This window comes from Canis aureus, chromosome 7 (genome assembly GCF_053574225.1).
Source record: "Canis aureus isolate CA01 chromosome 7, VMU_Caureus_v.1.0, whole genome shotgun sequence".
Taxonomy (NCBI): Eukaryota; Metazoa; Chordata; class Mammalia; order Carnivora; family Canidae; genus Canis; species Canis aureus.
In genome coordinates, this window is record NC_135617.1 from 188,537 (window position 1) to 215,675 (window position 27,139).

Sequence of the window (27,139 nt, forward strand, 5' to 3'; positions counted from 1 at the left end):
GTTCAATTTCAGTAATTTTTCCTGTTACGGTGGTTAAGTAATCAGGTTACCAACGGGGTTGCAGATAAATTGCATTAACAAAGTATGCAACTTAAGATAGTAAAGTTTATATATTTGAATCTCATTTAATAAAGTACTCTAAAAACAATTCCAGGCAAATATTCTACAACGTGAAAATGTTTTCATGAGTAAGAGATCTTTTTTAATCATTAGAATCAATGTGAAATCACTTATGCTGGGACGCCTGGGGGGCTCAGCGGTTGAGCGTCTGCCTTCAGCCCAGCAAGTGACTCAGGGCCCTGGGATCCAGTCCCCACTGGGCTCCCCGCAGGGAGCCTGCTTCTCCCTCTGCCTGTGTCTCTGTCTCTCATGAGAAAATAAATAAAATCTTAAAAAAAAAATAAAACACTCATGTTAAGAAAGAATATGAAGAGAAAACACACAAGAAAATAGAAAAAAATTTAAACAATATCTGGTCGCAAAGTTTATTCCATAGGTCCTTTGGTTTCTGCATTTCATTTAGTGTAAACACCTTCCTCCTGTCTTCCTCGGGGCACATACACCCCTGGGCTGACAGCACACGCGGGAAAGGCAGGACGAGCGGGCAGGCGGGGATCTCACAGAACCTGGGTTCCAAGAACCCTGCCAGCACAGAGTAAAGGCAGCACGGTAACCCGACGATCCCTCAGCCCCCGCAGGGCTACGGACGTGCCCACTCTCCGGACTAATGCAGTCACAGGGATGGAGTTTAGGCCGAAGGACCACACACACCCAATCCCCAGGACCTTACTGCTTCCATCTCCAGTGAGACCAGTGTCCTGGGAGGCCTGTCTCGGGTGAGCAAGACCTCAGAGGAGGGAACTACCTGGGTGACACGTCACTAGTCCCTACTATGAAGTGCTCCTTCCCACGCCCAATGCCCCCAACGCCTCTGAAAAGAAGCAATAGGGGGCTAATTAATTGTCTACCTGGCACCAAGGCCGCCGCAACTGTCCTGCTCTCACCACTGACAGTCCTCTCCCTACACTCTTGCTACTACTGTACCAGTAAAACAGAGATGGGAAAAACCTAAATACTCTAAAGGAAAACTGTTTATACTTTAAAATACGATGTACTAGATTTTATGGAATTATTTTATGAAAATCACATTTTGAAGAATAAGTAGACATTGTCTTCTAATAATAAACATGCCCTACACCCCTGCAGGAGGAAAGCATTTTCAAATTTTTTAAAAACACAAATCCTTTTAGGGAATAAAATATAGCATTTTATAAAAACAATGCACTCTTCTTGTAATGAATACTGATCAACTGTTTGCTAATTAGAGATGTCCCACGGCGTTTACCCTTAACGTCCTACAGATGTGAGTGGTCTTCTCAATTACAGATTTTACGGAGAAACACAACCCTTTTTAATTGTATCCATGTCCTAAAAGAATGCATTCTCCTTCATTTGGCCTGTTTCTCAGAATCCCAGTCCAAACAGCACTGCTGCTGAGAGAGCAGCCCGCTCACCTCCGCCGTCCCCCAGCAGGAGGGAGTAAACGCGCTGCCGCACCGGGCGGTAGACGAAAGCCTGGCTGGGCAGGGCTTGGTCGAGGGCGTCTTCCAGCGTGTTACTGCATTCAATCTCCCCGCTGCTCATGATGTTGTACACCAGGTAGCTCTCGGCCTGGACGTGATCTGCTCTAGCAACCTGTTCAAAATTCAAACACAGATGCTTTCTCCGTGACAACAAAACAGTTACCTTCAAAGAGAAAAAAATCAATACCTTTCTCTCCCAAGCCAGTGTTTCCAGGCTCTCAGAAATGGGGTGACTGCCCCTCAGACTCCCGACACTGGGTTGGCATCTGCCGCCTCTCCTCGCTTCCAGGCGCCACCCCATCCATTCCTCCGCCGCCACCTCGCCCAGACTTACCGTGTGGACCTCCACGGCATCTCAGCCTCTTGCCAACGGACGACAAGCACCACTAGCAAAGGCTCTAACTGAATCTAGCCCGAGTCTGCCCTCTCCCTGACATCCCGTCAGGTCACTACCCTCCTCAGACCACCTGAATGACGACCCTAACATTCAAGGCTCCAGTGGCCTCCTCCCATTACACCAGTCCACCTCCTAGAAACCAGTCACAGTGGAGCACCTTCGTGCTTTCTCAAGAACACCTGACTCTTCTCCATCCTCACGTGGGCTCCACTTCAAGTGTCACCCTGTCTTCTGCTCCCAATCCCACTCACCTCCCCCGGCCTATGGGGCTCATCCCTCATCTACCCTATAGCAGTTCTCTTGTCTCATCTCCCCCAGTAAGCCAAACTCCCTGGGATCAGAAACTGTGTCACAGTCACTCACCTGTTCAGTAATTCCTATCGGACCAAAACCGTGTGCTGCACACCCCCCGATGAGACTCAGCTGCATCCCACTTTCCCATTAAAAAAGGAGCTAAGATCAGAAGGCCTGTAACAGCCTACATACAAGTCTTTTCCCTGAACATTCTTATTACTGCAGGAATCGATTTACCTAGATCACCACTCAAAATTCAAATCCAAACAGTCTGCACAAAAGGCATATATTAAAATGTGGTGTTAGGACAACCTGGAATGCCGAAAACTCTGAGAACCATTGTTCTATTTGTGTTTACTTTTAAGTAGTTCTAGTTACTTTGACTCATTTTTGTAGAATTGAGTCTTCCTGTCTCCATTCCTCCCTCTCTCCAGATATACACCAGGTCTACCCTCACAGAACTATCCTGAGGACTACATGGGTCGATGCAAATGGTTAACGAGAGCTCGGCACATGATCCAGGGTCACCACTGTCACGAGGCTACACACATGTAAGTTGTCTATCTCCTTGCTGAAATTTCTTGAAATCAAGCTGGCAGACAAGCCGGCAACTTTAAGGTCAGGAAGGTTAAAAAATACTTGTAAAAAGATCTTAAAGGGTTGTCATTTGATACTCTAATGGAAGACCACTGGCAACGACCTACTTCTCCATGTGCCCCTTTTGATACTAAATCTATCAGAAACACTATAGTTACAACTTCTATGATCCTTTTGAGCCAAAATAGCTTCTGACTTATTTTCCTATTCCCTCTTCCATTTCTGAGTCTTTTTTTCATTTTAAGAGAGATGGTGTTTTAACAAATATATCTAGGAAGTTGTAATAAATTATATTCACCCTACCAAGAAAACTTCAGTTCTGGCAACTGTACAGAATTTAAGATGTAACATTCCTTCCTGGGTGTATATGGGGTTTTTCAGATAAGTTTTCTACAATTGCAATTTTAATTCACTAATTAGATCAGAATCATCTAATAAGTACCTTCTACCTCTGCCCTTAACTGCAGATCTATACAGCACTCCACACTTGGAAAACCTTAACACAGTCACCTCATCCAAACATTCTAATGTAATAATTCTGCTTATTCAACATTATGGAAACCATATAGAATTTACTCTCAAAATGTAACTGATTTTCTAAAATATCCTGCTATGGACAAAACATAGATATCTGGCTGTGGTATGTGCCCAGGATAACTGCTGTGCACTACAGCCTTCTACCTAAGGGTTTCTGGGACGGTGTGGGGTTGAAATACATGTTGGAATTGGGGTTACCCATCTGATAGGACTAGAAGACTTCACTGCAAACAAATTTTAAGGAAAAATGGAAAGGGAACTGAAGACACTTCACAATTGTTTTCAGAGCCATCATCAACTCTAGTCAACGGGAGAGCTGTCGTGTAGACGACATGCGATCTACCCCTTCCAGATGGCCGACCTCCCCTGCAGACAGGCCTCCCACCACACTCCTCCCTCTTCCTCACCCATGGCTCTTCCACTGCCAAACTCCCTGAAGGAGCAATCACTCCCCACTCCGGCCTTTGCCCCTGAGGTACTCCTCAAACCCTGGCCATCTGACCTCCACCAGGCCCCTGTGGACAATGGCTCTCTCAGGAACCAAACCCTACTAAGTGCCTCCTAGCCCCAATTCTACTTTACTCTGCAGCACCTGACACTCCTGGTTATTACTCTCCTCATTCTTGAAACTTGCCTCCTTGGGTTTCTGCGGGGGGTCACGGTGCCTCATTCCCCTCCCTCTCAGTGCATTTTTCCTAAAGCTCCCTCCTACACAGTCTTCTCCTTGGAGGGTTTCCATCACCACGTAAAGTAGGATGACTTCCAGAGGACGGTCTCCTGCCCAGTAATGGAAACCAAGGCTCATTTTCTAAGCATCACATGGGTCTTCCCTAGCTATCTGCTGTCAAACCATTCCCCGCCCATCCTTAGGTCAAGGCAACATCCACCCCAGATAGCAGGAGGACCTTTACCTCCGTAGCAAGACTTACTTTTGGACGTTTCTTCCTCCCCACTTGCACTGCCACTGTCCTAATTCTAGCTCTTTTGTCCCCCCACCTTGGCTCCTGCAACAGCCACATGAGTCCATTCTCTGCAGGATAACCAATGTTCAAGAAATACCTGATCACATCCCACCCCTGCTTAAAGATATCCAATACCTCCTCACTGTGTATAAAAACCAAGTCCTGGCCACCTGGGGGGCTCAGTTGGTTGGGCATCTGCCTCTGGTTCAGGCCATGGTCTCAGGGTCCAGGGACTGAGTCCCACATCAGGCTCCCTGCTCAGCGAGGAGTCTGCTTCTCCCTCTCCCTCTGCCTACAACTCTGTTTTCTTGTGCCCTCTCTCTGTCAAATAAATAAATAACTTTTTTAAAAATTTAAAAATTAAAAATAAATAATAAAAACTAAGTCCTAAATTCTTTCATGATACACACGCTGCTGCCCTCTGTGACCTGACCAATCTGTCAGAACCTCTGCAGGAAACTGGAGGAGATGGTCAGGGTGTCCAGCACAGGAGGGAAGGCCAAGGACGGGCCCTGTTGGTGTGGCGAATGCAAGTCAGGGCTGTGAAGGGCCCAAGCCCAGAGTGGACGTGGGCAAGGCCACACACAGCCGGGAAATGGGTGTGAGCTGGGAACCGGCAGGGGCCAGGTCACGACAGAAAAAGCAGAGGGCCCAGAGTGGTGCTGTGCACGGTGGTGGCTGATGCTGCCTGGTGCTTATCAGCAGTCCTAGGCAGCTGAAAGCAGAACCTCCCCCCCCCCCCCGCCCCCCGGAGGCAGTGAGGCACCCTGCATGCTCCACTTTTGCTCTGTGCGCCTTTCCCCGTCCTGTCCCTCAGCAAGCTGTTACGGGGCCTCCAGGGTCCACATCACGCACCACCTCTGGAGCCAGGCACACGGTCTGGGAGTGGGGTGGCTCCTGACAAATTCCTCCAAGCTCATGTTCTTTTTCTTCTATGAAGCACTTAAAGATGCTTCCAGGTAGGATAATTTTAACCCCTTAATATTTTTTCACCTGTAACTCTCTTAATCTATATATCACATCCTACTTTTAACTGTAATTTCTTATGTTAGTAAATTAGCTTATCTGTTATCATGTATGCAATAGAGAAAGAGGCGAAAGACTTTTCAAGACAGGAGAACCCATGTCATCGTGCAGGAGGGAGGAAGAAGTCGCTAAAGAAGAGGCCCCAAAGATACACGAGAAAGGGAATACCACCTTCAAGATTCGGTGAGCAACTATTGTGAGACACAGTGTGCAGGAAAAAGGGGCTCAGCAGTGACCAAAACAAATAAGATTGTGTCCTCACAGCACCGTCCCCAGCAGGACATCCCCATGAGACGTGCGCCACCACAGGCACTACACCATGGATGGTCAGGGGCCATCTCTGAGCGGGTGACCAGCCAACTGTGACAGAAAAGACTCGCATAGGGGCAGGGGAGGCTTCCAGGGGGCAGGAGAGTACCTCTGGGGCCATGACAGACAAGGGACTGGCCACCTGGAGAGGTGGCAGTGGTGAGGGCATGGCAGGCCACAGCCTGCCTAAGGCGACTGTCTCTATTCCTGGGAGAGCTATGGAACACAACAAAGGGCATTAGTTCTGCACGCAACATGACAAGTGGATTGGAAGAGGCAAAAAGTCTATGCAGAAGAGTGGTCAGAGATTCCTGAGTAATCCAGAAAAGAGCTTACACTAGGGCGGTGGGACTAACTGAACAGGTACAAATAATAAGACAAGGAGAGGACAGTCATAAAACACGGAGAGAGAATTCCCAGGTTTGTACCTTGCATGACTGGATGGAAGATGGGGACACTGTCAGGAGCACCTGAGGCGTGTGGGGACCCACCCAGCACAGAACCTCACACGTAACGGGGCTTATAAACAGGAGCCCTCCATAAAAACCTCCCAAGGCTCTGCATCTCTTTCAGGATGAAGGCCCCCCTGCTGCTGGGGCACAGAAATCTTTGCAGTCTGCCTCACTCCACATTTTCCAACCTCTCTCCCAGGTCTCCCCTCAGACCCCATGCTTCAGCCTCCTGCTCTACCACAAGCCCCAAGCAACAACAATTTGCCTGTTACAAACTGCAGCTCCCGTGAAGGTCTGGCGGACTTTAGCTCTCCAGGAACTCCTCCCTGTGTGTAACCCTCACTGCTCACTCTCTTCCAATTCTGAGAGCTCTCTTCCACAACAGGCATGCAGAGTATCAAACACACTTTATAATGTGAACTCCCAGGGCACTAGGTCATACTTCCTAACACACTGCCAGGGGTCCTATTGTGTCCCCACGGTGCCTTAACTGCGACAAGCAGTCAATAAATATTCACTGGCAAATCCATAATGGGTAGATTTTCAATCATGATACCCAGGTTGGGGTGGGCACATCTACATACCTTTAGTATGTCAGGGTCTGAAACCAGGGTTACTTGTTTGACTTCAGGCTCCATATTCACGAGGTCTTCTTTAATTGCAGGGTTTGTACACATGAGTGCTTCTAGCTTAAATTCAGGGTCTGCCCCTGGAGGTAATTTTTGCTTGATTTCAGGGTCTGTGCACATGGGAACTCCTTGCTTGGATTCAGGATCTATATAAATGGGAATTCCTTGCTTGGATTTAGAATCTGTACACATGGGGACTCCTTGCTTAAATTCAGGATCTGTATACATGGGGATTCCTTGCTTAAATTCAGGGTCTGTATACATGGGGACTCCTTGCTTGGATTCAGGGTCTGTGCACATGGAGACTCCTTGCCTGGATTCAGGGTCTGTGCACATAGGAACTCCTTGCCTGGATTCAGGGTCTGTGCACACAGGAACTCCTTGCCTAGATTCAGGGTCTGTGCACATAGGAACTCCTTGCCTGGATTCAGGAGGTGTACACATGGGGACTTCTTGCTTGGATTCAGGTTCTGTGCACATGGGAACTTCTTGCTTGGATTCAGGGTCTGTGCACATGGGAACTTCTTGCTTGGATTCAGGGTCTGTGCACATGGGAACTGCTTGCTTGGATTCAGGAGGGGTACACATGGGAATTCCTTGATTGGATTTAGGAGGTGTACACATGGGAAATCCCTGGTTGGATTCAGGATCTGTAAATCCCTGGTTGGATTCAGGATCTGTACACATGGGAAGTCCTTGCTGGGATCCATAGTCTATACACATTGGAACTCCTTGCTTGCATTCAGGGTCTGAACTCATCGATACCACCTGCTTGCCCAAAGATATTAAACTCTTGGGTTTTTGGAAAAACCATGGAGATTTCTGTCCTGGCAAAAGATATGATGCCACACCCTTATAAAAAAGAGCTTTGTTTGGTCCCAAAGGTAACATGTCTTCTAGCTTTTTCTCACCTTGATGCGAGTGAAGAACTTTAGATATATGGTCTGCAACAGCTAAGATAATGTTACCTTTTTTGTCAAAATTCTCCTTTACAGAGGTATAGGAAGACAAGCACTTGTACCGAAAGCTCTCAAACATGCCCTCTGGGATTATGTCATTGCCAAGTAGGCAGGCCAGAAGAGGAAGGTCTGCCACGTTGATATTCAGACTCTCACAGAGCTTCTTTCTACAGAGCATGACAGTACTGAGACTCTCCAGGCAGAGATCACCAATTGAAAAGTAGGGACAAGTATCATAAATCAAGTAGTCAGTGTCTTCTCCAAGAATCCCAAGACAGTTATTCTGGAAGCCGTAAGATGCCACCTCATAGTCGGCCTCCTGTAAGGAACACAGAGTTTCCTGACCCAAGGCCTTCAAAGCAAATCGTGTAAAGATGGCCAGCCCCGATGGGATGAAGAACATGTTTCTGCCCGGTTGCTCCTTGTGCGATTTGATATAATGGAAAATCCTGGAAATTTCCCTATTGTTCTTGAGTCTTCGTTTTACCCATTCATCTCTCTTCTCCTGCTCCACCATGCCATCAAAGAAGAATATCAACTTGATGCCAACAGTGGTAAAAGTCTTAACAAAATCCCGCAAAGAAGAAAAATATTCCCGCCACTGGCCACCGCAGATCCAAGATTCAGGAGTATACCAGTATCTGAGACAACACATGGCATCAACCACTATGGTCGGCGTACAGCCGGGGTGCTGGTTTCGGTGGTGCTCCGCCAATTCTTTGAAGTTCACTACTGTACATATATGTGGGCAGGTGCTGCCCACGAATCCCTGCAAACCTCTCACGCCCATAACTGAACTCCTGGAAAGGATCTGGAAAGAAAAATAAATTAGTAATTATGGCAGGACCACTAGATATACAACACCTCTTAAAGAAGACACAAGACAAGATTCAACATTCACTCTCTACTTTCAAAACACTCCGGTAACTAAGATACGGAGCATGGCCTACTGGTTAGGAGCCTGAACAGTGTTGAAGACGAAGAGGTACTTTACCAAAGTGCGAGTCACTGGAGCCCGCCTTCACGAGGGCCGCTCAGTGTAGTAATCTGCTAAGATTTGTATTTAGACTATTATTCAAGGATTTCTCAACCAAATTAAAAAACAAGGCTAATAGTTTTCAAAGAAGTAATATTTCCCATCTAGGAACTCAGGTAGGATTAATTTTGAAAACCTAAAACCCATATAGATACATGCAATGTCTATGTTTCTCAAAATAATTTTGCTGAGTGAAAGAAGCCAGACCAAACAGGCATACACACCAAAGAGCCCATTTGTATGAAATTCTGGTTCACGGAGGAGGGCTAATCTGTAGCAGCAGAGAGCGGGCAGTGAGATCTGGTGCGGGGCAGGCAGCAGGAGGGACTTACACAATGGAAACTTCTGGGGTGATGTATATGTTCACTACTTAATTGTGATAATGATTTTGATGGAGGAAACAAAGGCAGAAGAGAAATTATTAAACGTCCTTACCACCTACAGCCCACGGACACGTCCTTGAAACAGGCAGAGGGACCTTCCTCTCGGAGCTCAGCTGCCTGGATGTTAATACTCTGCTGAGGGCAACTGGCAATCTAGCCCGACCCCCAGGACCCTGGTGAGTCTACTCTAACATAAAAAAATTCCTTTAGAAACTTCCTTTATGGGAACCCTGGGTGGCGCAGCGGTTTAGCGCCTGCCTTTGGCCCAGGGCGCGATCCTGGAGACCCGGGATCGAGTCCCACATCAGGCTCCCGGTGCATGGAGCCTGCTTTTCCCTCTGCCTATGTCTCTGCCTCTCTCTCTCTCTCTCTCTCTGTGACTATCATAAATAAATAAAAATTTTAAAAAATTAAAAAAAAAAAAAAAAGAAACTTCCTTTATCTCTAAACCCCCCAAGATTTGAAGGGTCTCAGGACTCAGGTTTTATTAGGTGGTAATAAATGACCTCTTCCCAACAATAGCTAGCCCCTCAAGGTCCTGGAAACCTTGCTTCCAAAACTGAGAGACCTACACTCTCCCTAACCGCCTCTCAAGTATAATGGGCCACCTCTCATGGCCCCACTACAGCTCTTTCTGCCCACGGTCCTGTCCCTGCGCTTTAATAAAACCACCTTTTTGTACCAACGATGTCTCAAGAATTCTTTCTTGGCTGTTGGCTTCAAACCCTAATGTTCTTAACTAAATCTATATGGCGCCCAAGGTGGGGCTTTGAGTCCAGAGTCACATCCGGACTCTGCACCGTGGTGCAAACTGGGTACTTCCTCTCCTCTTCCTTTACTCTCATACCAGGGGCCCGAGGAGGAGTATGGTCTTACTGGAACACTTTCACGCTGATGGTGCGGCGATCCTCTAGCCATGGCTCCTCTATGGGGACAAAGCCTGCCTTTGGGCTAGAAGTTAGTTCCCCGGCCGGGATGGTAATAAGACCCAGAAACTTGATGCTCTCTCTGTACTCCTGTCCTTCTACAGAGTAGTCTGTCTTGGGCACGGGACAGCCACCAAGCCAGCAGGATGGTGTGAGGTTCCCTCCTGACGGATCTAATGCGACCCCCTCCACATGCTCGGTTTAGCTCCTTCAGGCCGCGGGACCTCCACTGGGAGCCAGCCGAAACCAGTACCCGATGGAATTAAAACCCAGCCAGGGACCAATTCTTAGGGAAGTTGGCTATAAAGACTACGTGTGTTGGAATGTCGCTTAGACCATGACGGATTTCTCTCTACCGTTTTCTGTTGATGTCCTCTGCTAACTACGTAAGCTACAAAATTGGGTAATTTCCCGTCTTAAAACTTCCCTAGTGTTTTCCATGGTTAAAACGGGCAATAACGCAGCCTTCAGGGCATGGGACGACACAGCAGTGTGTCAGTCCATCCCCCAGGCACCATGGCAGCCTAGGATGCGACAGGGAGGGAGAGGGATGCCGACATCCTCCTTCATGGTAGGCAGGATGGTGATCGTTGGGATTCTGAGGGATGCTCCAGTCACTCTGGACACATGGAAACTCTGACATATCCTGCAAGGGACGCCACCTGGGAGTCGAGGGATTGTGGTGATAGACCCCCCCTCCTTCTCTGGGGGCTTGGCCTCAGCAGGACTCTTCCTTGGGATGCCTTTTAACCACTGGAAACAATTAGGATTGCCAAGTTTAGGAAAGGACCGATGACCTGTAACACGACTTGGCCTCGGGAGGATCTGTCGTCAGATCTCTGTGGGCAACAGGGCAGAATGGGTTTGCCCAAACGTGTCTGGCTAAACTCCCTCCCGACACACTGGATAATTATCTCAGGAGGCCTCCTCCCAGTAAACTCCTGGAGGCAACAGGCCATCCTGTTTCCATTCCAGATGAAGGGGACTCCCACACTGTCTCTCCTCCTAACAGATGTGGGGGCTGCTCCCTCATTCACGTCCCAGGTTCAGGGCTGTAACTGGAGCCAACTGTGGTTGGTCTACCTCGGGATGGGGGCTGTAAGGAATATTCCGGCAGCTGCCCAAACTCCCGGTCTTCTCTGGCCTGGCATGGACTGCCTACTCCCCCTTATCGGCAGGAAAGTACGGAGCTGAGGAGCTCTAGAACCAGGAACCCTTTCTCTGCCTTCTGGCAGCACCGGGCCTCCTCTGCCTCCCCCTCACCCCCCGTTCCCGCAGCAGCCCCCGGTGTGGCCTGCATAGCTGGCTTCTAGTCCATCCTCGGTCCTTCGCCCCTCACTGTCCAGCAGCAAGAAGAGCACCCCCCAGACTTAACACTGCCCATGTCAGAATTCCCCACCAGTGTCTCAGGTAAAAACTGACAATGGGGAGGATTCAGGTGGAAATAATTTGGTCTTTAAACTAACTGTTGGTTTAATCAAGATAGACGTGTCTTTAAAGTTATCAGCACTAAATGTGAAACTTATTCTACTGAGGTTTGCTGAAGATCAAATAAGCTCATGTGATCTCTGTTGCATTTTGTTAGTAAAAAGATGACTAAAAATATGGTTAATTGTCTCAAAGTCTTCATGGGTAATTATTAAGATACCTTTCAAAGTCTTTGGTAACCTGAAACCTTAAAGTTTTGCTTAGATGGTAAGTGGGATTAAAGTCTTTGGACATCTAGGTCTTTTCCAAATGGGATAAGGTGCTGGAGCATTGATTACTGGACGTCAGTTTGTGCTTTTGACGTCTTACTGCAAAGGAACTAAGGATGCTGGAATCTGCTGGTAAACATGCTTTGTGCTTAACCTGTTCATAAAATTTGGCGCCTGAGAGTTCTGGTGTGACAGTTCACAACAGGTCACAACTGGTTACTATTTAGTTTTCACTGGAGACCAAGGTTTCTTTTTTCTTTTTTTTTTTAAGATTTTATTTATTTATTCATGAAAGACACAAAGAGAAAAAGAGAGAGGGGGGCAGAGACACAGGCAGAGGGAGAAGCAGGCTCCATGCAGGGAGCCCGATGTGGGACTCGATCCCGGGTCTCCAGGATCAGGCCCTGGGCTCAAGACAGGCACTAAACCGCTGAGCCACCCAGGGATCCCCTAGACCAAAGTTTCTAAGAGTTAAAATTCTGCTAAATGTAATTAAGACTGATGGGAATAAGGGAAGCAGCTCTGTGTATAAGAAAGATATAAGAAATGGGAATGTATTTTTGTTGAAGTAAAAGAAAGCAATTTTGTCCTAAATCAGACTGACTGGAAAGAAATGGGTATGGGATGGTGTGGGATAAATTCTGAATGCAAAGGAAAGTTGAGGAAGGTTTGTGAAGGGAAATCCGTGGAAAGGAATTTTAGGTGTGGTCAGGATGGGCTAAGGCTGAAGTGAATGGATTTTAAAGTATAAGGGTTAGAAGACTGAAAGTCAGCTTTCTCTCTGCTCAAAAAGACAAGTTCTCTTGAATTGTTGGTCTACTCTTGATAAGAAAACGTAAATAGTTGTTTTCTCTTTGCCTGCCCAGAAAAACCAGTTTCTACATTTTGCCTTTATCGGGTCTTTAACATCACTAACCCTATTTAGGCATGTGCTTTAAAACTTTCCAAGGTTTTAACAGACTTCTCCAAGATTTAAATCGTAAACAAAGTTTCAGTTTACTAATCAGGCTTGTGTGTTTGGTATGCTACCTTCAGGTATAAGGTGATCACTTGATAGGCTGGCTATTGAAGTGTTAGGGGTCACAGAAATAACTGTTTCCTAGTCAGCGGCATCATAATGAGCTCAGATCATTAACAAGGCCCATTTCTGAGTTTTTGTCATTTCTAATTGTTCTTATTCTCTTGCAAAATGAGTTTCATCTTCAAGAAGATCCACTAAAAGGATTTTTAGGACAAATTACAGGTATTCAATATCTTTAAGATCATAAAACTGAAATGGGTAAGAATTTCCAGAACTAAGTAAAGCTGCATTCAAACTGAACAACAGGGACTCCCGGGTGGCTCAGGGTGCTCAGGGTGCTCAGGATGGTTGAGCATCTGCCTTTGGCTCAGGGCGTGACCCCAGGGTCCTAGGATCGAGTCCATAGGGCTCCCCGCAGGGAGCCTGCTTCTCCCTCTGCCTGTGTCTCTGCCTCTGTGTCTTTCGTGAATAAATAAATAAAATATTAAAACAAAAGCCTGAACAAGAATCAATAACATGGGACTAAATGACCTAAAAGATGATTAAGAGTTATGACTCTTATTTGAAACACCGCTGGTTTTCTCATGTTTGCTCTCCCGGGTTAAGGAAACCTTCTCTTAAGATTACTATGACTATAGAAATGTGATAAAGCATGCATTTATGAACAAATTGAAGCATTTAACTTTTCTCTCTACCTGGACCCCCTGAAATTCAACAGGTCTCGGTGAGCATTCCTTCTTCCATGGCGACCATGGTCAGCTGCATAACTTTACTAAGAACCTGTTCTCCTTGTAACAGGACACCCTCGGAAACACTGGTTATTTTACCAAGGCTTTGACTGGAATATCGTATCTGAGAGAGACAAGCATAGACTCGGATATGACCAGACGGCCATCAGGAACTGAGGTGGACTTTATGAAACCTGGAGCCATAAAGCCGCATGGAACTATTGGCCTGATACCTGGTTACAGAGTTCCCTGAAGCCTCATCAGGTGAGTAGAGAATGTCACTTCCCGGCAGGTACAGGAACCCCAGGATACCTTGGGGACCTCGTGAAGAGCAATCTGCCCATGTCTGCAGGTACTGCAGGGTCTGGTGGCAAGTACTGGGCTTGGTTTCTGGCGTGGAGAAGCTACTAAAAGTTCAGCCTACAGATTCCTTATGAAAGTTCCAGCAAAGCAGATTCTAAAGGATCTATATGATCAATCATTATTCTTGCTGAGCTTTATGTAAATAATTAGGCCAAATTTGTTAAAACTGGATTTATTTTTCAAATAAAGTAGTCCTGATTTGGCTATCTCTGGAAATTAGGGTTATTTTAGAGAGAAAAATTATGTTTCAATAGCCCATCTTTGTGGATATCAAATCCTAGTTGTCTTTGAATGATGTTTGCCTGAGCCACACAACTGGAGGTAAACTTCAGAAAAACTGCTACAATAGCTCATATAGACAATCTCCCTGCTTGTTATTCTTTTGGGATCCTAAGAGGACCCCACGGGCATATGCTTATTTGAACAGCTGAAAAGTGGGATTGATTCCCCCACAATTCTATAACCCAGCTAGCACCCCAACTGATTCCCTGTGGCTGGGGTGACACCATCACTCCTAAAAAGCCAGGGCGTACTTCAGTCTATGGGGTAAACTATGGGCTTATGGAGATAGCAGATGGTCCCACTTTCTTTATGATTGGACTGGATGATGCACTTGGGACAAGTGTCCTTATCTCCTGAGTCAAGTCATCTCAGTCATCTCTCACTTGCCAGCGATTCCTTATAATTAGGACATTGTTATGGCTGGACCTCAAACAAAGAGGGCTTCCTGATGGTTTCAGCCCTCAAAGTGATTATTTATCCCAGAAGCCACCTCTATTAATGTACAATTCCAGGCAAAGGATTTAGCCAAGCACATAGCAGCCCTCCAGGTAAAAAGAGCCTCAAAGCTCACTCCGGAACAATCCCTGACTGTAATGACTTCACATCAGGTCCAAAGTGTCATGTCTTAGAGACCAAAGACCACCAACAGATGACAGATGACAGGAGGCCGACTTATTAAATAACAGGCTATACTTATAGATATGCCTGAAATATACTTAAAATCTGTCAAACTTTAGGGACTCCTGGGTGGCTCAGCGGTTGAGCATCTGCCTTTGGCCCAGGGCGTGATCCTGGAGTCCCGGGATTGGGTCCCACATCGGGCTCCCAGCAGGGAGCCTATTTCTCCCTCTGCCTGTGTCTCTGCCTCTCTCTGTGTGTGTCTGTCATGACTCAATAAATAAAATCTTAAAAAAAAAAAAAAAAAAAAAAAAAAACTGTCAAACTTTAACCCAGCTACCCTTCTGTGTGGACCTGAGCATCATACTTCCATAGAACACAACTGTTCAGAGTGCTCTATTAATCTTGTGTATTCTAGTCGACCAGATGTAAAAGCTTCCCCTATCAAAACTGCAGATGACAGCTGGTTTACTGATGGCAACAGTGTTGTCATGGAAAAGGGAGCGAGAAAAGCTGGGTATGCTCTAGAGCTCACTCGTGCTTTGCAATTGCCAAAGCCTTAAAAATTAATATTTGTACTGACTCCAAATATGCTTTCCTAGTCCTACATGCCCACAGAGCAATTTGGAAGAAAGGGAATTAACATCAAGCCATAGCTCTCCAATCAAATATGAGCCAGATTACTACTCTTCTTGAGGCCCAATACCTATCTAAGGAGGTAGCTGTAATTCAAAGGACATCAGAGGATAAGACCTTAGAACCTAAAGGAAACCATTCAGTAGACTGTGCAGCCAAGCAGTCAGAGCAAAATAAACAAATATTAAGTATTTTATCAGTCTTAACTCCAATGAAGTCCCTAAGTCCAGTTTAGTCGGACCAAGAAATGCACAAGACTGGCTTGTTAGTAATGAGAAAAAAACTCTGTACCCAATGGAAGGTAATACAGGGTTTATACCAGGGTAGTGATTTGGGTAAAAAGGCCACAGGAGGTGACAAAAAACTTTGCTAAGAGAAATTGTCCCTAGATTTGGACTCTCTTGGTCCCTACAAAGTGACAACAGACCATCTTTTATTACATAAATTCAAAAGATGGCCCTCCAAAACCAAATTGTCCTTAATACCTTGACTGCAGTTCAAGGAGGCCATGGTCAAGGCCCTAAGTGATCCTCTACAAAACAGCATGGCATTAGATGTGTTAACTGCTACACAAGGTGGAGTGTGTGCTGGCCTAACAACAGAGCGCTGTATATACGGTCCAGATTACCACAAAAGATTTCTGGGTTTCTGACATGAATTCTCAAATTCGTGCTTTAAACAATCTCTTTCTTTCCTTTAATGATTGGTTAAACTCCTGGACTGGTAAAGGATTTTTGTCAACTATCAAAGGACTCTTATTTGGGCTTCTTTTTCTCTTTGTTATTCTAATCACGTTTTGCTCTTTTCTCCATGTCTCCACTTGGTGCCAAGACACCTTCACTGCCCTAACTTCAAGCCAAAGAATGATCTTTTCCACTGGGGAAGATCCACACGTGCGGTCTCCCGTGGACTCAGCTGCCTCTGCTGTCCTAACTCCTATGTAGGTAAGCCCCAACTGACCCAAGGTGACCCACAGGCAGGGACATCTCTACAGCCCTACTCAGCAGGAGGAGGTTACAAAAGATGAGAACTTCCACCCTTCAGCAACCTTAAAGATTTAAGGGTCAAAATTGTTCACAGGGGAATGATGAGGGAAACAAAGGTAGAAGAGAAATTATTAAACGTCCTTACCACCTACAGCCCATTGACACGTCTTTGAAACAGGCAGAGGGACCTTCCTCTAGGAGCTCAGGTGCCCGGATGTTAGTACTCTGCTGAGGGCAACTGGCAATCTTAGCCCGATCCCCAGGATCCTGTGAGTCTACTCTAACATACAAAAATTCCTTTCGAAGGGGATCCCTGGGTGGCGCAGCGGTTTAGCGCCTGCCTTTGGCCCAGGGCGTGATCCTGGAGACCAGGGATCGAGTCCCACGTTGGGCTCCCTGCATGGAGCCTGCTTTTCCCTCTGCCTATGTCTCTGCCCCTCTCTCTCTCTCTCTCTCTGTGTGTGTGTGTGTGTGTGTGTGTGTGTCTATCACGAATAAATAAAATCTTTAAAAAAAATAAAAAAATAAAAAATAAATTCCTTTAGAAACTTCTTTTATCTCTACCCCCCCCCCCAAGCATATGACCCACTGATAGACATCTGAAGGGTCTCATGACTCAGGTTTTATTAGACAGTAGCCCCCCATGGTCCTGGAAACCTTGCTTCCAAATTCCTTAGAGATTCACGCTCTCCCTAACCCCTCCCAACTTGAAAGTATATAAATAATGGGCCACCCCTCACGACCCCAGTGCAGCTCTTTCTGCCCACAGTCCTGTCCCCCGTGCCTTAATAAAACTACCTTTTTGCACCAAAGACATCTCAAGAATTCTTTCTTGGTCCTTGGCTTTGAACTGTAATGCTCTTTCCTACAGCAGTCTGACAGGTGAACATATGCAAAACCTTGTCAAACGGTACACTGTAAAAACTGCAGTTTACTGTATATCAAGTACACCTGAATAAAGGTGTCAAGAAGAAAAATACATAAACATTCACAATGCCATATTTTTATGACATGTGAGTTGGTAACTGACTTTGAATGGATAACTGCCCACTCTGAAATGCAAATACAAAATAGTTGAAAGAGAACTCAAAATCTGGGGGAAACCTAAGCAAAGTACTTTATACAATAAGTAAGATATCCTATATATAATAAAAGGCATAATACAAGACATTTTTCTAGTCGCTGATAACATCTGTTGTTGGTCAGAAAAAATTCCATGATGACATCTTTGATCTTAACGGCCTATGATTTTCCCTTTGGTTTTCTGTAAGACTCATCAGGCTTGGGACGCCTGGTGGTTCAGTGGTTGAGTGTCTGCCTTTGGCCCGGGGCATGACCCCGGGTCCTGGGATCGAGTCCCCACATCGGGCTCTCTGCAGGGAGCCTGCTTCTCCTTCTGCCTGGGTCTCTGCCTCTCTCTGTCTCGAATGAATGAATGAATGAGTAAATAATCAGAAAGACACATCAGGCTTCGCTTCCAGTGATAAAACAAACAAAAAAGTCCCTCTTAGACAGCTACAGGAGAACCCAGGACGCCTCTCCAGGCTCGGGACGGGGGACGCATCCGTCACAGAGGGCTCCTGCTTCGTGGTGCGCTCGCTTCCTACGAGACAGCACTCAACACCTGGTCTCCAGTCTTTAAAACAACTTTGACAGGCAAAAACTATAAGCTCCACCTCACAAATGCAGACACTGTTGAGGAAGGGTACCCTTACACAGGACTCTCTGTTAATGGACAACTGGCCCCTGAAAAACCTGAAGTTATCTGTTTAATAGCCATTAATATTAAAAAATATATAAACATGGAGTGGACATAAATTTCACACATTTATGTTGAACTTTAGAGAACTCCTGCTCGATAAGTTACTATGTACAAGGGAACACACAATCCAGATTCCCCAAAGCACCGTAGAGCATCACGAGCAGAGCGTTTAGCCTGGCACCACTACCAAGTAGTTTTTGAAGCAGAAACTGGACTTCCTAACATGATCGTCCCAACCACAACGTGGCTTTACAGCCCGGGCCTCGGCGTGGACCCTACGTTACTGTGTTTGAAGCCGGGTGGGTTTTCTGTGGCACAGGCCGGGAAACAGGACGCGGGGGCGCAAACGAGGGTGGGTCCAACCGGCAAAGGCAGCCCCGCTCAGGCTTCACAACTCCAGGCCGCCACTCCCGCGCGGCCTTCGCGCTTCACGGACCAACGGACCAGAGGCAAACCTTACAGACTTGGGCTCTAGCTCTCTGGGGAGGAGACCCCGCGGCTTTCGTGGGGTGCCCCGTGGGTGCCAGCGCCTGGCCAGCGCGACCTCCTGGTGAGTCACACGTGAAGATAAAGCTGGAGCGAAACAAACCTGCCCCCAGCCGCAGCTCCCCCAGACGTGGGCTCCCATTTGTGCGGCAGCTCCGCCACATTTGGGTTGGCTGCCTTCCCTCACCGATAAAAAGGGATTTTTGTTTCAAGCATTTTTCTACTAAAACTGCAAGTGACAACATTGAGTTGCTCAAAACACTCTCCTCTTTATTTTGGGAGAAGTCAGGCTCAGCCTCTGCTTTGATTTTATTCAAATGTTTTCCTCCTTTCCCACCCAGCAGTGAAAAGCTCACTATTGTAATTAAACATGTACTGGTTTTTCCTCTTTCACACTGCCAATTTCTCACATTTTGAATCACAAATTACCTCAGGAATGTTACGTTACAATGTGCTCTTCTATGGCATTTACAAAGAAAAATTTGGATAAGCAAAGACCTGGGAACTTGTGACACCGGGGGACGCCTTCCTCCCCCTTCCGGCGCTCCCGCGCGGCACCCACCCCTCAATGCACCCAGTGTGGTGTGAAAGGAAACGCCTAAAAAAATAAGTTCTGTGGATATTAACTTTTTGAATCATTTTAAGGTCTCCAAAATACTGCTAAGAACATATACAGTTAACCCTCAAACAAGATGGTTTGAACTCTGGGTCCCCTCACATGTGGATTTCCCTCCACAGGGTGTAGTACTGTCAGCGTATTATCCCCTCCTTGTGAGGTGGCAGCGTTTTCCTTTCCCCCGCTGACTCTATCGTAAGAACACGGTACACAATACACGTAACACACGGACTTAACCGACTGTTACCAGTAATGCTTTCTGTCAACAGGAGGCTAGGAGTCCGTTAGTTCTCGAGGGGTCAGAAGTTATTAGTGGATTTCTGGCTGCGTCTCCTAACCTCTGTGCTGTTGAAGGGTCAACCTTACTGAGGTTTTTCATTCTTTAAAGGTAGTTTCAAAGATGACTGCAAATATGTAGATACATATAAATGCATATATGCAATTTTCATTATTTAGATAGTTGTTGCTTATAGAAAGAAAACAGATGTCCCTTAGGGAGGAGTGTGGGAATGGCTTCCATTAGTGTGGGCCTCCTCGGGGCAAATGGCACCATCCGTCACATCCCCAATACCCAGCACTCTGTAGGGCATGCCAGGGGCCCAGCAAGTACTTGTGAATGAATGAATGAATGAATGAATGAATGAATGAATGAATACACGAAGGCATTGATGGGCAGGGGTATAAGGAAAAATCAGGAACTAACAAGTTTACAGACTCTGATTGCAGCAAAGAAAGAGTAGGAAGGAGGGTCACTGCCCTCAGGTAGCTGACAGACTGGCTTGGGAAACAAAGCATCCAGGGCCCTGACTCCAGGAACAGCTTCCTCTGCACAGCTGGACCAACCCCAACACACTGGGCTACCGGAAAATGAGAAAGTAGAGAAAAGAGGAAGAGAAGTCCAGAAGTTCCTTGGTTCACAATCTTTCACCTGATGAACACTCAGAGAGATGAAGAGTGCTGTGCCTCAGCACAGACATTTCAACTTGTCTGCCACCTAGGGAAGGGGCCACAGTCCCTCTGGAGACAGGGACAAATGGACTCACAGCCCACGGATGGCGTGGGGAAGGCAGTTCCTGGGCAGAGAGCAGTGTTCGCAGGACAATCAGGAGCAACAGCACTGGCCCCCTGAAAGCACGCCCAGCACGCAACAGTGTCAAAGCCTCATTTCCAAAGGCTAACAGACAACCCACGCAATGTAAATGAACGCGGGCACCCCCAGGATGGGAAGCTGGCAAAGGGCACTCAAGAGCTGAAGCTGACTCACATAAGCTATTTCCAGTTGCAGACAAATCAGATTAAAGTCCTACAGAGCAGGGGCCCCTGTGGCTGTAGGGCTCAGTGGTTGACTGACTGCCTTCAGCTCAGGGTGTGATCCTGGGGTCCTGGGATCGAGTCCCACTTCGGGCTCCCTGCAGGGAGCCTGCTTCTCCCTCTGCCTGTGTCTCTGTCTCTCTCTGTCTCATGAATAAATAAAATCTTAAAAAAAAAAAAAAAAAGTCCTACAGAGCAATGAAATTAAAACCTTTGGGTTTATTTTCATCAGACAGAAATAATTTGTATCTCTACAAGACAAAAACCTACAAATTAACATGTACCATCAGCGTCTGCGCTCTAATCAAGAGGAACCAGCAAAGGCAGCGAGCTAACTTGGTGAGAAGACTGAACAGCTGGTGGTGACTCTGTTGAACAGTGGCCCATGTGACAGCGACAAAACAAAAACATGCAGTCCTCTTTTTCCCTGGCTTCATGTCCAAATCTTAGATAATGTCTCTTCCACTGGAATATGCTGGCAGGGCCTGGGCCCTCAGCGAGGTCCTCCCGTGGCCTCCTCCACGGCATCTCTGCCTCCCCACGCACCTTCCTACAAAACACAAACATACGGGAACCCCTTCAACACAGCAAACCCCACAAAATGAATACGGACCCCACCCCAGCACACAGGACAGGGTTGGCCCAGTGTGTACTGAGTATGAATGCACACACCAGGTGAATATGTGAAGCAGGCATGGCTGCCCCCTGGCTCGGTCTCCAGGCTTCAGAGGACCTCCACCCACGATGCTCTCCTGGACCAGATTTCAACCAGGCTCTTCTGGGCCCTCCTCTCGACTAGGCCCAACCTCGGGCTTCCATGTACATCCTGGCTGAGTCTGTTTGGAGAAAACCCCAACTCTTGATGGATGTTCCCTCCCCCTCAAGATCTGATCAAATGCCTCGTCCCCTTGTTTCTCATGGACCCCTTGCTTCTGCTGGCAGGCTACGCATGCAGTGTCTGCTGTGTTCAGAGCTGAGCCCTGGTGCTCTCCCCTCGTGCCACAGACTTAAGTCTCCTTACTGTTTCAGCGAGCGTGGGAACACTTCTTCTTCAACACTACAGCTCTAGGCTTATTCAAGTGAGAAACGGAAAGCCTATAGCTGTGGTGATGGATGTTGTGTAGGTACGGATGCCCCGACTCGGGATGTCCTGGAGGGCCCCCCAGCAGTCAGGCCGTGACATTGGCACCGAGATTCAGAAAACTGGTGCCTGGCTGGTGCAGACACGCTGTAGTTAGTAGGGGGACATCTCTTAGCTGTGTCCTAGGGAGAAGGGACACAATGCTAGGCAGTACAACACTGTTAATAAAAGGAAAGGCTTGAGGGAGGTCAAATTCTAATCTCCACTTAATAGCAGTAAAATAGTGAGCAAGTTATTCTATAAACTTCATTTTTTGTACCCGTAAAATGAGGTTTATAAGACCTACTTCATAAATTGTGATACAATTTCATTTACATTACAAATTTATTCATAAAACATACCATCGGTTGCCTGGAGTTTGGTAAAATCAGTCCAGGACCAATCAAAATTCTTAGATTACCTCAAAATCTAAAACAAAGCCATATAAGTTTTAGTGAGGTTTTATGGTAATTACGATTTTTACAAGCTAGTTTGCTTTAGTATAAGGAATATATTTATTTGTAAAAATTTGTTTCTAATTTTAAAAGTAGCCATACTCTGCAGAAAATTCAGAGACAACACAAATGGAAAAAAAAAAAAAAAAAACTACCCATAGTCTCATCTTCCAAATAAAACATCTACAATTTTAGAGTATATATTTCTAGCCTTTACTATGATTCAGCGCTTTATAAAGTTAGGATACTTTTTTGAAATATACTTTTGTGTCTTAATTTATGTGTGTTAATCCTCTCTTGTGGTGTTATTTGTCATGGATGCATAACGCCATAAACGTGTGTCATAGCTGCGTACATAAATCTCTAAGTACGTCCTGAGCTCTTCCTTGGGACAAATCTCAGAGAGGAAGCTGCCGAGTCAGAGCAAAAGCATACGGCGGTCCTTTTTCCTTCAACAGGACGTGTGTGGCCTATAGCTACCATCCCCGAGTGCTGAGGTCTCCTCTCGCAGGGGCCCAGCTCGGAACCCAGCCCACGGGGACCCCTCGGGCAGAGCGTGGCCGAGGCAAGGCCGCGGGGTGCAGCCAGATCCAGGAGCCGGCGGGCGTCCCGAGTGGGCGCAGCGGAGGGCGGAGAGACGGCGGCCACGAGGGGGCACAGGGCTCGCGGGGAAGGAAGGCTCCTTCAGGCGCGGAGGTGCCGACGTCATCAGTAAACGGATGTTTTGAAGGCGCTTGACACCTGTTCCGCGAAGGCCTTTAACCTGCAGCATATTTACGTCCGGAGTGGGCTCCTCGCGCCCGCAAGCTGGGACAGAGCAACCGCCCAGCTCCCAGTCCGGCCAGGAAGGCGGCCGCAGGGAAGAGGGGTGAGGAGAGGAAGCTGCAGCAGGGCCAGGAGCGAAGGGCTGGGCCACGCACACGCGATGCACCTCAGCCCGGGGAAGCGTGTCGGGCCCAGGCCCCACGCACGGCCGTCTCTGAAGGGTGCCCTGACTGCGCGTGGAGGGTGGATGGTGTCAGGACTGGAGGGGGCGGCGGCTCGGGGGTGCAGCTGGGGGGGGCCTGGCTCGTCCTGGCTGCACCTTGGCCAGCACTACTCTGGAAAACCCCAGGGGGGCGGAGACCTAATCCCATAGCAAAGACAAGGGAGGCAGGGACCCTCTTGTGGCCGCCACCCACCCACCCAAGGGGAGAGTTCAAAATGCCTATTTTTGCTCTGTAAATACTCCTCGAGCGTCTTCCATGCTCCAGGCCCTGTGCTGGCAGCTGTGGACACAGCCACCACCAAGACCAAGTCCTGCTGAGACATGCGCCTGAGAGCGGGCGTGAAAGGCACAGAGTGTGTCAGGGAGGAAAGCCTGGCTGTGTGTACACGTGTCAAAACGCACCATACTGCACACACCCCGCGGCAGCCTCTCCGGGCCCACGGGCCACGAGAGCTTGCTCAGACTCATGGAAGGCATGCCTGCTGCGCCAGCAAGGGAAGCCAGAGAGCTGGCGCCGGGCAGCACCCGCGTGTGTGCTACCCTCGGCACCTGCGTGAGGTCACACAGGGACAGCAAAGCCGGGACTGGACCCCACCTGCCTCTCTTTCACTAGGGCCACACCCCCACCTAACGGCTGCATCTGAGTGATCCGCCTGCCGGCTCCAGTGCCAGGAAGACTGGCCTTCCTGAAGGTTCTCCTGGTCCCAAAAGTACGGCCAGAATCGTGAGGATTGAAGGGCCACCCCGGGACCCACGGCAGCTCGACAGAACCCTTCAAGGACAAGTGCACAAAGTTGAAAACCAGTGTCACCCACCGGAGACAACGATGTATGTGTGCCTGCAAAAATGTACGCTTCATTTATCCCGAATCCCACATACATTCATGATGAGTTAAGCTACCACAGATCATTCATAAGAGGCTTCTTCGGGCTTTTATTTATCATCTATGGACTATTTTTTATTCAGTACTAACAATGAGCTCCTACATCTACGATAGAGAAAAATATGGGAAGGCCATCTGAGGCCAGCACACGTATGCCCACAGCAGTAGGAACTGCCCAGGGCTGACCAGGAGATAGCAAAAGACACGAAATATCTAAACGGATAACAGGGCAACAGCTGTCCAGGCCTCAACAAGTCCTATGGTTTACATCACAACATGACAAACTATGTATAAAATGTTTACCTGAAATCGTTAAAGAATGTGTACACTACATCCTGCACGTTCTATTAAGCGTGGAAGTAATATATTGTAGAAAGACTGCTATCGAGGAGGGAGATTTTTGGTGCTTAACGGGCAAAAACCCAAAACTAAACTATCCAGAAAACTCCGCTGTTTCAAAAAACACTTACTTCCTCTAATTCTGGTGAGCAGTGGTTTTATTACAAATGACTGTCCGATCACTTACTACCATGTGCTAAAGCACGATGGGAACCTCACGTGCCCACGTAGCCACTGCAGCCAGGCAGGCCGAAGGGTGTGGTAACTTAGTCCACACTAAGTCCACGTGCTACAGTAAAAGTAGTGGGTTCCCACTTACTGAGTAATATCTGTTTATAAGGAAAAGGGTGCTCAGGAGCTAGTTTTTTTGGTTGCCAACGGCTCTGATATACTGTCTGAAGACAAATCATTTCATCCCTTTGTATATCATTGATCCCCTTTCTGGCAAAATGTAGATAATGATTTACCTCTCGGTTTGGTAGATTTTAAACTGCTACTATGAAATCCTCAAAAATATTTTATCTAAATAACTTAGACCTTAAATAACATGTTTTTAGTCTCTGAAAATTTTTCCAAAAGAACATCTTATAAAGAAACAAACATCTGAAAGCAAATTAAAGTAAAAAGTTATTCGTACTTCTAAAGAGTCATAAAAGTAATTGGCAGTATCAGGGTTGCCGCGTCCTCAGACTAATAAAGCAAGCATGCTCTTCCTACGCACGGCTCTAACTTCTGTGGAGATAGGAGTTGCTTTCATGACCTCAATTAAGTAGGCTTTCCTTCTCACCGTTAACTTTTTCCAGCCCAGCAGTGGGATAAATCAATACACGCCTGTGGCAAAGGTCCCCCCAAATGCTCTCAGAGGGCGAAGTAAAGCCAGGCTAAGTGGGAACGGGGTCGGCCCCACTCACGCCGGCTTCCTCTCCGAGCCTTGACCACAAGCACACACACAAAGGACACGAGTCAAGATGGAAAGGTGGTCCGAGCTGGGGGGCCTCCAACCCACGCCCTTAGGAAGAATACAAAATCCTCCGCATCAGACCTGAGGTCTCTCCCAGGGCCCTGCAAGGGGCCGGAGAGGGAGGGACCCCAACGCCTGATCTTCGTTAGCTTTATGGTCAATCTACCCCATAAATGACGCTCAGAGTGAAGTTCAGGGACAGGGTAGGAGCTCAGGTGTCACCTACTGCAGTCCCGTCAGTCTGCAGAGGAGAAAACACGGGGCAAGACGATTAGAGAGCTCCGCGTGTCTGTGGAGGCTACACGGAGGAGTGAGCTGTCAGACGGTCCAGAAAGTCTGTACGGAGAGGCCTCGCGAGGGGCCTGGACGGGCTTGGCCAGCTGCCGTGCTGTCAGCGCGTCTCGCCAGCACTGGCCCAGCACAGGTGGAGTTGTGACAGCGCAGGAATGACAAGGTCGGGGAGCCTGGGGTGGCAGGGGTGCCAGGAGACAGGTCACGGATCAGAGGCGGGCAGAGAGCAAAGACCAAACAGCAGGCTGCCCCGTGGGATGCAGCTGCAGGCGAGGCCGCTTCCCAAGCATCTCCCACCCTCCCAATTCCAGACCCCTGTGTCTTTCCCATCAAACTCCCCCCAAGTTCTCTCCACTACCATTTCCAGGTATTCAGCTCCAAAACCTCTTCCCACGCGACTGCAAAAGCCCCACTATCCTGACCCACAGCTTCAGCACTCGTCATCCCCCCAGATGGGCCCTAACCCTGAGATCCGACCACATCACCCTGTTCCCAAATTCCCCACGGTTCCTGCCATGTCCTATCTCCAAGCAATGTCTTCTCCCAGCTCCCCCCACACCCCACAGGAACGAGGGGCCTCTCTACAACTGCACCCAAGCCTCCACCTGCACCCCGACTCCCCCCTCCCCGCCTCTCCCCTCCCCCCACCTCCAGCCTTCACCTCTCACCTCTCTGCAATTCCGCTCAGGCCCCTCCTACACACCGACTCCCCCCTCCCCCTGCCTCTCCCCTCCCCCACCTCCAGCCTTCACCTCTCACCTCTCTGCAATTCCGCTCAGGCCCCTCCTGCACCCCGACTCCCCCCTCCCCCTGCCTCTCCCCTCCCCCACCTCCAGCCTTCACCTCTCTGCAATTCCGCTCAGGCCCCTCCTACACACCGCCTCCCCCTCCCCCCGCCTCTCCCCTCCCCCCCCTCCAGCCTTCACCTCTCACCTCTCTGCAATTCCGCTCAGGCCCCTCCTGCACACCGACTCCCCCCTCCCCCCGCCTCTCCCCTCCCCCCTCCAGCCTTCACTTCTCACCTCTCTGCAATTCCGCTCAGGCCCCTCCTGCACCCCGACTCCCCCCTCCCCACCTCCAGCCTTCACCTCTCACCTCTCTGCAATTCCGCTCAGGCCCCTCCTGCACCCCGACTCCCCCCTCCCCCTGCCTCTCCCCTCCCCCACCTCCAGCCTTCACCTCTCACCTCTCTGCAATTCCGCTCAGGCCCCTCCTGCACCCCGACTCCCCCCTCCCCACCTCCAGCCTTCACCTCTCACCTCTCTGCAATTCCGCTCGGCCCCTCGTGCACGCCGACTCCCCCCTCCCCACCGTCGCCTGGTCCAAGCTCAACGCCGCCAGCGAACCCGTCCTCTCTCAGGAAAGCCCAGGGGAGGCTGGGGGGAGGCGCCCAAGCCGGAGCCGGAGCCGCGGGCGCAGGGGTCAGAGGTCAGCTGCGCGGCGGGGCAGCCCGGGGCGCGGCCCCGGAGGGGGAGGGGCGGGCGCCGCCGCGGGGGGCCGGGCGGC

At 48.4% G+C, this 27,139-nt stretch overlaps 1 protein-coding gene and 1 long non-coding RNA gene across 12 annotated transcripts in view; one reads left to right on the plus strand and one right to left on the minus strand.

The window, feature by feature from the left end:
* The window catches only part of FAM120B (family with sequence similarity 120 member B), a 90,260-nt gene that overhangs the window by 62,925 nt on the left and 196 nt on the right, over nt 1-27,139 (minus strand). For 4 of the 11 annotated variants that reach the window (XR_013382739.1, XM_077902675.1, XM_077902682.1 and 1 more), the window contains exons 2-5: nt 21,269-21,432; nt 20,881-21,146; nt 6,742-8,556; nt 1,515-1,695 (exon numbers count right to left, since the gene is read on the minus strand). Coding sequence is in view for 10 of the 11 variants with exons in the window: in XM_077902675.1 (XP_077758801.1) it covers nt 1,515-1,695; nt 6,742-8,556; nt 20,881-21,033 (2,149 nt within the window). In the remaining variant the exon portion in view is untranslated. Of the gene's footprint in view, nt 1-1,514; nt 1,696-6,741; nt 8,557-20,880; nt 21,147-21,268; nt 21,433-21,617; nt 22,041-26,892; nt 27,045-27,139 lie in introns of those variants that run through there. The other 7 variants (XM_077902677.1, XM_077902676.1, XM_077902679.1 and 4 more) reach the window with 7 other exon arrangements.
* LOC144316925 (uncharacterized) lies at nt 22,813-24,521 on the plus strand. Its single transcript, XR_013382741.1, has 2 exons — nt 22,813-23,039; nt 23,773-24,521. It is a non-coding gene; the product is annotated as an uncharacterized LOC144316925 (long non-coding RNA).